This window comes from Onychostoma macrolepis, chromosome 18, assembly GCF_012432095.1.
Source record: "Onychostoma macrolepis isolate SWU-2019 chromosome 18, ASM1243209v1, whole genome shotgun sequence".
Lineage (NCBI taxonomy): Eukaryota > Metazoa > Chordata > Actinopteri > Cypriniformes > Cyprinidae > Onychostoma > Onychostoma macrolepis.
This window is the reverse complement of record NC_081172.1, coordinates 4,899,672-4,909,754: the sequence shown is the minus strand read 5'-3', so window position 1 is coordinate 4,909,754 and position 10,083 is coordinate 4,899,672. Positions and strand designations below refer to the sequence as shown.

The 10,083-nt window shown below is 35.9% G+C and overlaps 1 protein-coding gene across 1 annotated transcript; it reads right to left on the bottom strand.

The window, feature by feature from the left end:
- Positions 1–701: 701 nt before the first annotated feature.
- Positions 702–8,823, bottom strand: dnaja2b (DnaJ heat shock protein family (Hsp40) member A2b). The gene is made up of 9 exons (XM_058752203.1): positions 8,641–8,823; positions 7,008–7,067; positions 6,703–6,932; positions 5,875–5,955; positions 5,621–5,754; positions 5,345–5,541; positions 3,641–3,785; positions 3,431–3,558; positions 702–1,696 (listed from the first exon to the last, which is right to left on the bottom strand). The coding sequence occupies exons 1-9, from the start codon at positions 8,716–8,718 to the stop codon at positions 1,508–1,510; spliced, it is 1,242 nt and encodes a 413-aa protein (XP_058608186.1). The 5' UTR covers positions 8,719–8,823; the 3' UTR covers positions 702–1,507.
- Positions 8,824–10,083: the final 1,260 nt, after the last annotated feature.

The following is a 10,083-nucleotide window of genomic DNA, read 5'->3' as shown; positions in this document are numbered from 1 at the left end:
TATCAGACATCTCAATGTGGACATGATGTAAATGTTGACTGAATGTTCTAGGAGGATGAACAACAACAGAAAATTTTAGTAAGAGAGAAACTCCAGCAGATGAGGAGAGAACGCTCCTGCATTCTCCAGACCAGACGGGAGAGGTAACTTATACACACCTAGGCTAGTTCAGTTCGACAGTGATCACCATGTGTTTCTTGTCATTTAAAGGAGTACTTCACCCTAAAATTAATATTCTGTCATCATTTACTCATCCTGTCATACCCTAAGTCTTAAGTGTTTTTTTTTTTTGCTTGTTTTGGTGCTTGAAGCCTATGAAAACCCATTTCTGCTGCATAAAAAAAAAGTGCTTTGATAAATGGTAATTACGCAAGTCATAATTATGACAAGTCAAAATTATGATAAAAGTCCAAATTCTAACATGACAGAAATAGGCTTGTTCGAATCAACTTGCAGTGATTGAAAGAGCAGCATCGACATTCTACTAAATTTCTCCATTTGTGGATAAAGAAAATCCTGAGTTTGAAACTAAGTGAGGGTCTTTTAAGAAAAACAGCTAAAACATTTAACATTTTGTTTTTCTAGAAACACGGCTGGGTTTAAAGAGCTCCTTGCGCCCACAGCTCAACGCATGACAGAAACTGAAGAAGGACACTAGTGCATATTCAAACCCATTTCTACAAACATACAGCACACAGTCAAAACATTCATCCACTTTATTGATGTATGAGCACAAAAGTAACTGTGTTTGAACGACAGCAACTTGTATTCACGGTTCAAACACTTTCCTAATTGCCAATGATGAATGCCGCCCCCTTCAGGTTTATAATAGTGCTTACAATGCATGCACACATTGGCTGCTGATCTTTTAAGAAGATTGGTGTTTCTTTGGCAAATAAGAAGTTGCATGACTCGTATACCTTTATCATAGACGGTAAGCACATTAAAACACTTCTGGGTTTGGTTTGCTTCATATTAATTTCAGTAGAGAGTGTGTCGCCTACATGCATGCTATTCTGTCCTGCCATTGAAATAAACCAGTACAAGATGACTGACAGCGCCTGAATCACTGGCAAGTATATAATGAAACACGTCTGAACATTTTATTGAACTCCAGGAAACTCCACAACGCCTCAGTCTTTGACAAATTTGTGCGTGCGTGCGTGTTAATTATAACTTAAACAACACAGTCTGTCTCCCCACAGACACTGAATTTTATATATTCAGAGAGCATATATATTGTGAACGTCTACAATGGAAATGAAGTAGTAATGAATAAATTATTTTGCTTTGCCTTTAGTTATGCTTGTCTTTTCTTTTAAATCAGTGCATGAATGAGTGTACTTGTAGGTAAGATTGCAGTAAATGAGTGTAAGTGTATGTCTATATATACTGCAAGTGTGTGTGTTCGGTTCACTATATGATGAAAGTGGAGGTGGGGATTGAATCTGTCCGACAAAAGGGAATCGTAATAATTCCCCAAAAAAACTTGCAAAGAATTCTGGGACTATTGGTGGGCGCACTGCACCCCCGGACCATGCGGACCACCTTCTTCGTCGGAGCTGTCGTTATACGCTTCACGGCGCTGACCACCAGATGATCCCTGACTGATGTCAAAGTCCTGCAGATCAACTTCCTCCGCATCAGCTGAGATGACAGGAACCTCTGTACGCGACGGCAACAGATCCTCCAGCTCCTGCGTGAGCAGACACACGAGAAACAGAGCAACTCAACCAAAGTCTGCATTTCATCAGGTACACTATTGAAGTTTTTATTAATAGAGTTTTCATTTTAATTTCAGTTAAAGTTTTAGTCAGTTTGTTAGTTTTTTTATGTGTCCATTTAGTTTTTAATTTCAGGTTTTTTTTAAAAGTACATCAAGTTAAACTAAATTAAAATGAGAAATATTTCCTAGGCAATAAGATGAAAAAGAATTATGGTTTTAGTCAGTGGGTCTTGTGGCTATTGTACACAATGATTACAAAATTGGTCTCATTTTTAAAAAGGTTTCTATTTAATGAAAAATTAGCCTTATTAAATGAACTATTATTTATAAGGTTTTTTTTCCTTCTGGGGCCTGAAATAGAGGTATTTTGGTCAACATCGATAAACAATATTTTGCTGAATGTGTTTTTGTGCTGGCACCTTGGCTGGTTTAGGTCTGTCATGGATTAATAAATATGAAAATAAAACCGCCAGTAGGTGGCAGCAAGTCCCTGTTTTAATAAATGACTTACTGAATCATTCAGATCAAACGTTCAAAACGGCTGATTCAATAGAAAAGAAAGAAGTGAGAGCATCTGAATAGACCGTTGAGTCACTGGCTCACTCGATTCGTTCAAAACCTGATTCATTCACGGAATGAAACACCGTGTTGCTATGCGCGGTTGTATAAAACTAATAGCACATTGTGCTTGCGGCATCGCGCACATGTGCTGATATACAGAAAAGTACATTGCTTGTGCAATGAATATAAAAACGTAAAAACTCATACATGGGTATTTTTTGTTTCATTGCTGGAATTATAAGGGCATTCTAACTGTATTATAATGGTATTCATCGCACAAGACGTGTTTTTTTTTTAGTTGGATAATGTCAGCTCTCCTATCGTCTCTCAGTCCCTCGCAGTCACACATACATTATGTCAGAAAAATGTCTTTAAATTCTAATCAAGGAAAAATCATAGCTTCTGTTGTCTTATTTTAAAAGAACTTCAAAAGTTGCGCTTGAACCATTTTGCGCAAAAAATGATGAAATTGTTTCTGCTTGTGCAGCTTGTTACAGTACCAAGTTCTGATTGGCCAATCGTCGTTATTTAGTTCATAAATGATCATAAGTAGAGAATTTTAACATTTCATGTGCATGATAAGTTTTACGTAATACACAAAATGAATAATCCAAAGGGGATGGTGGTTTTACAGAGGGGATGCTTTTCGTCATTTTTTTCGACCAGGGGATGCCATCCCCCCTCAATTCAAGCCCTGGTTTTAGTTATCTTATAATAACAAGAAAATAGTTCCAAGATGTAGCAAGCTACTTTAGAAAGCATTTTAAGGCATCATAGGCACGCTACTGATGCAAAGACGTATAAACAAACTTCTAAGATTAAAAAAAAATGTACAATTTTACCCAATATTTGAATACTTTTGAAAACCAGTGTTTTTCCGCATTTTTTATAAATCATTTATATACTATTAAAAATTATTAACTACTATTAATATTTGAATTAGCTTTTATTTTTTTATTTTCAGTTTTAATTTAATTTTAGTAACTATGTCGTAAAGAGTTTTTAAATATTTCTATTTTTTACATTTTAGTACTCAAACAAATTATAAGCTCTTTTTAATCTAATATTTATATTTAATTTCAGCTTTATTTAGAATTTTTTTAATGATTTTAGTTAACAATAACAGCACTGTTAAAAACTCACCGTTAGTTTCTCCGTGCTGATCCAGCCGTTCTCAGGAAACTGGACCTCAAACTTGATGTACAGGTCCCCTTTCTCAAACGGGTTTCTGTACTGAGGCATTCCTTCCCCTCGGACGACCCTTATAGAACCTGACAACAAGAACACAACAACATTTCCTACAGCATATTCTACAAAAACATGAACAAAACACTGACAAAACATGGTGCTCACCTGGCTCTATGACTTTGCCAGGGGGATATTTGATGACGAGATGTCGGCCGTCGAGGTGCGTGAGCATGAACTGAAATCCACACAGCGCCTCCACCAGGCCAATCCTGTGGCACAAGTGCAGATCGTTTCCATCACGGCGGAAACCCTGTAAACAAAGACATCATAGATATTTGTGCTGTCAAACAAACATTTACTTAAATGTTATATTCTTACAATGCAAACATTTTCATTGTGAAAAACGGCACATGCTAACTGCCAGAAAGTGATTAAAATGTTGCTTGCTTCACTTCAAATACACTTAAAGGGAAAGTTCACCCTAAAAAATGACAATTCTGTCAATTTACTCAAGTTGACGGTAGCCATTAACTTCCATAGTATTTCTTTTCCATATTATGGAAGTCAATGGCTACCGTCAACTGTTCAGGTACCAACATTCTTAAAAATAACTTATTTTGTGTTCAATAGAAGAAAGAAACTCATACAGGTTTGGAACAAGTGGAAGGTGAGTGAATTATTACATCATTATCATTTAAAGTGCCCCTATTATGGATTTTTGAAAATTACCTGCAAAGTTTTAAATCTGAAAGTGCACCATGTATAAAGATATTGTCTCTCAAAAGAAAGGGTCAACTCTGAATCATTGAAACGAGTCTGAATTTTTAAAACGAATCCCAAGCCGTTTCATGTTGACTTCAAAATGAAAAATATTGCCCTCCCACTTGTTGTGCGCACAGACCTGGGAAAACTTGCCCTGCGTCCCAATGTGCATACTATCCACCCTATCTGCCCTAAATAGTATTGAAAATTACTACAAAACAGAATTTAGGATGGATAGTATGCACAGTATGCACATTGGGATTTTTGCCTGGATTTTGGCGTTGGTTTGAATGAAAATGCAAATTCATTCTTTGCCACTAGGTGCTGCTTTTGGAGAGTTAAAAGCTCAAACCCTGCTTCAAATTAAATCAACCAATCACCGCAGATTAGCGTCATGCAAAGGAGGGGTTTGGAAAAATGAATCGTTGAGCATATAAGGTAAAAATAAATGCATATTATAAGAAAATTAAAGTGTTTTTTGACCTTGCATGCATATCAACCTGTTGTTGGGGACTCCCAAAACCAAAATATGAACGTTTCATAACCCATAATAGGGGTACTTTAAGAATACATGCATGTGTGTAAATTAAAGCGCAACAGGAAATAAAGATCAATTATTAATCAAAATAATATTTGATTCAACAAAATGTAAGTATATTAATTATAAATTATTATAAATTACATTAATTAGAACTGAAACTTGAAATCCTGTATGCAACAAAAGTAATGATGCTTTTATGAATAATTTCATTTACATTTAATAATTTAGTAATTTCATTTAAATGTAATCATTTGGCATTATTTAGAATTATTGAAAATATAAAACTTTCAACTTTTTAAAAATATAAATAATTTATATATATTAAAATATAAATTATAAATGTATAATCATTAATAATAATACAAATTTATCAATTTTATTCTTACCTTTATATTTTAGACCATTTTTGCACAGATTACTATAAAATTCATTTATAGATTTCAGTGTGCACATTATCTATGGAAATACATTGGGCAAAATGACCAATAAATTAACAGAATGTCAAAATAGTTGTTTGTTAGGGTCCTACTATTGACTCTACACTGCTCATTATGTGTGCGTGTTACCTCATGATCTTTCTCCTGCAACACCAGTATAATGTCTCCAGGCTCTGTGTTGGGCGACTGGTCCGCCTCTCCGCTGAATGTGATCTTCTGTCCGTGTTTCATTCCTTTATCCACGTGCACCTCCAAGACCTTCACCTCTTTACACACCTTACGGCCCTCACACTCTTTACAGCGGTCCTTCTCATGAATCACTTCACCTAAAAATGCAAACAAGCATCAAAATATTGTACTCAGACAATCACAATCCGAGTTCACTAAATGAAAATGAATTCTCACCCTCTCCATTGCAGTCAGTGCACACGGATTGCATCTGCTGTACCATGCCAGGAGCCAGCTGTCTGATCATGATCCGCATGCCGCGGCCCCGACACGTGGCACACTTCTGCACGGCCCCCGTTTTACCCCCTTGACTGAGGAAAAAGGTTAAGTTTATATATACATACATATAAAAAAAGGATATTTTGCGAAACTGTACTTAATTGTTATAACCCTCTAAAATAGTGTATAAAATCCTGCTCACACACACTCACCCATTGCAGGCACTGCAGAGTACGTTCTTGCTTAGCTGTAGTTTGGTTGTTTTTCCATTGTACAGATCTTCCAAAGACACTCTATCAGGTATTTAAAAAGAAAAAGTTCAAAATCCTTTGTTTAAAGAACGGTTTTCTTTTTTTTATGCATTTTATGGTGCCATCTCACAACAGGTTTATTTTCATTTGGAATAATGTGTACAGATAAATCATACACAAAGGTATCTTTACACAGCAGAGTTAAGGCTGCTCTGTGCCTGCTCAAAATTATGTGAAGACGTAATGCTGCATAAAAGCCAGACTAAATTATGCCTGTTCGGACCCACCTCAGCCCATTGCATCAAAGAATACAGTTGTAAATGCTGCGGAAATTCATTTATGCCACTTCAGAAGCGCATCTATGCCACATTTGCAGTGTATATTTGGCATTATAGATTAATAAGATAAATTCTGATTTCATGTTGACTTAAAGGGATTGTTCACCTAAAAATGTTCTGTCATCATTTATTTACTTACCATCAAGTTGACGGTAGACATTGACTTCCATAATATGGAAAAAAAAAAATACAATGGAAGTCAATGGCTACCATCAACAGTTTAGTTACCAACATTCTTCAAAATATCTTCTTTTGTGTTCAACAGAAGAAAGAATCTTATACAGCTTTGGAACAACTTGAGGGTGAGTAAACAATGACAAAAATTTTATTTTTGGGTGAACTATCCCTTCAAAATAGGTCATGCATAAAATATTTTCCTTCAAGTACTTTATTTTTTTATTCTCAGGTTCTGCAGGAAAAAAACTGAGGTTTTGTTTTCATATTCACTCACTTCAATGGATGTATCATGTCCTCTCCTCTTCGTCGGCCACCGTTCCGGCTCCTGCTGCTCTGGCCGCCCATAAAGCCGAACAGACCTCCGCCAAAGATGTGAGAGAAGATGTCCTCCATTCCGGCTCCGCCACCACCACCCTCACGCAAGCCCTGTTCCCCATATCGGTCATACAAGTCCTTCTTCTCCGGGTTAGTCAATACCTCGTATGCAAAACTGATCTCCTTAAACTAAATCAAACGGGTCAAATTATTATCATCATGTTAATAGAACATAAGTTACATTTTGATAAAATGAGAACTCACCTTGTCACCCGCATTAGGGTTTTTATCAGGGTGGTACTCTTTTGCTAATTTCCGGTAAGCCTGAAAGTAAAAATCACAAATACATCACTAATTAATGACGTTTAATAAGGCCAGCAGTACTATTAGATATAATCAGTGTTAAGTTTGAAACTTTGATGTTAATTTCCCACAGATTGACACTGAAAGAGACACAGGCACCATAGAAACGGTAATATCACAGAGACTTGAAGATGAGCTCTTTTGAGTTAGCTAAGTTAGTAAGTAACCACCTAGCAATGACCAAATTCACCCTAGAAACCACCTACAACACCCTTGCATGTCGGTACTAAATGTTTTCATTTATTATTAATTTATTATTAAGTTATTTAAAAAAGTACTTATTACATAATTAAATAAAAATGTACAAATACATTTTTTTCATTAAATGTAAAAAAAAAAAAAAAAAACTTGCAATTGGCAAACAACATGGATATTTTTAGCATTGTTTTCCGGTTAAAATGTATGTATTGTACACTGTGAAAAGGATTTTTTTGTCAATTAAAGACATTTAATTCAATTTGTTACTTGCTGTTTCTTTGTAACCGTTTGTGAAATTACTAGCAATTTCAAAAGTGAAAATTGTTTCTGCAACAATTTTTTTTTTCTATAAATGTGTGTATTTTATGCAATTCAAATTTTGCTTGCATTTTGGCAAATGAATTTTTGATTCAAAATTATTTAATGTATTAGTTGTATATTAGCATAACATGAAATATTACATGACATACTGCTTAAAATTTCATCAACAACCTTTATAACTTTAACAGTTCCTAATCTGTGACTACATATTAAACTAATGCGGGTCATTGAAAAGCCCGATTGGGAGTACTGAGGCGAAGACCCCAATTTCCCCAACATCTGACTGATCAAAGGAAGCTGATTTCAGAGCCATGCTTGAACCAAACCCTAGCAGGCTATTTTTCACTAAGCACATTACATGGATTGTGCCTTTTCTCGGACCTAGTGGCTTTGAATTCACATGGCCAGTTCTTTCATGTATCCATTGTGTGATAACTCCACATATCCCACATTATTTTGAGTCTGCCTGTGCTTTCTGAAATCCTTTGTGTGCGCACAATCAAACAACAACAACAAAAAGCCAACATAACACCCAGACAACTTGAGAATCGAGGCCAGAGCCTGATCACCTTCTAACAAAGGACCGAACACAAATACGAGGTTTCACATCGAGGAAATACCTAAAACAAGACACAGGCATTGCATTAACCAGCTCTGACTCATTGCACATCAGATAAAAGCTCAGGTTTAGCACAGTAGCTGGTAAGCTAAGCATCTCCGTCCACTGTAATGCTCTTGGACTGCAAGAAACACCTTCATCTGTCTGCAGCACCTGGCTGATGCTCTCAGCCTAACGATAATACAGCGACACGAATAGTAAACAAACTACGCATTTGACTATGTATCTTTCAGATCCTTCCCCAAATCAGCCGAGCAAAGGCCACACTGGAGGATCCCAGCAGCAAGCAACCTGCAAAACACACCAGTTTCTCCCCCAACATGCAGCATCTCACGTAACGCGCGTCTCTAGCTTTCGTTACGCTGCGAAGCGCGAGGCAGAAAGGACCGTCTCTACCTTTTTGAGCTCGTTTTCGGTGGCTGACGGAGATACTCCGAGGATGTCGTAGAGTTTAGTGTCTGCGACGTTCGCCATGTCTGCAGACCAGTGCAGCAGCTGCGCGAGGAGGAGCGGAGAGAGAGATAGAGAGGAAAGCCGGCTGCGTGGTGTCACGTGCGCGCCGCCGAGTCTGTGGCTCCGGCGCGCGCACTCGCTTGCTCTCCTGCGCCACAGTGCGATTGATAAACAATCAAGTCTTTTTTTGGTTACGAAATAGTGTTAATATCTTTATATCTTTGCTTTTTTTGTGTGTGTCATATGATGCCTCGGCCTAAAACCTCAAATAAAGTTTTGATTACATGATCTGTTCTCATGCTGTAGTCTCAGGGGATTTGACTGGATTTTAATTTAATTTCTTTTTGTTTACACTGATAAAAATAATGATTTTGTGGACAGAAAAACAAATGTAATTTCTACATTAAATAATTTAGTTCAGGCAAGAATAAAAAAAAATAGCAAATTACTCAATTTAAGCTTGTAGAATTTAAAGTTTGAACTTATAAGTATATTTTACTTGTAATTGTTTGTTATTTTTATAAAGATTGTTTGAGTAAATATCAAAGTCATGATCCCATTGTTCCCATCATGCGCTTGGGCATGAATAATTAATAAGGTAATCATTTTTTTTGCTGTTTTCGAGATGTTTTAACACTGTTTTATGGTTGCTTTTGTTCTTAGGTTAGGTAATTTGCTGTTTTGTGACATCTGGAGTTCATTTTCTACTCAAAATGACCCATTCATACTTAAACACTAATTGTTACAGTGTGTATCATGTGCCAAGTATTGAGGTCTCTGTGTTCATTCAGTTAATAACTGTATTGAGTAAACATGTTACCTTAAAAAGAATAATGAGCTGTCTACTTGCTTACATACATGATTGTAAGTGAACCACATGCTTTATTGGCTTTTTCTCTCTCTCAGTGCTATGTTGTTTGAGTAAAGTTTACAAACTGTGACTGAGTAGGGTAAACTAAATTTACTTATTTGCTTTGCTGATTTTATATAACTTAATTAAGTAGATTTTACATAATTCCGTACTTAAATTTTACTTTAAAAAATATGTGTGCAAAAACTTGCAAAAGAAAAATTAAGTAAATTTTACTTGTTTTTTTTAGTGTAGTTTATTTGTTTACAGGGGTAAGCGCACATTAATAATCATGGCTGTAAATTTGCCAGAATTAGCCAAAGAGGCTATTTTTCATCTGTAGACTCTTGACAGAATGTTAAAAAGTCACCCTAAAAACAAGACAGAGCATCTTAGACACATATTACAACCAACAAAGAAGAAGAGATAAAAAAAGTAGAAAGCTAAAAATTTTTTAAAAAATAATACAACTACATGATTGCACACAAAAATAATACTAAAACATAACAATAAGTTCTGATAACTGTTGTTAAGTT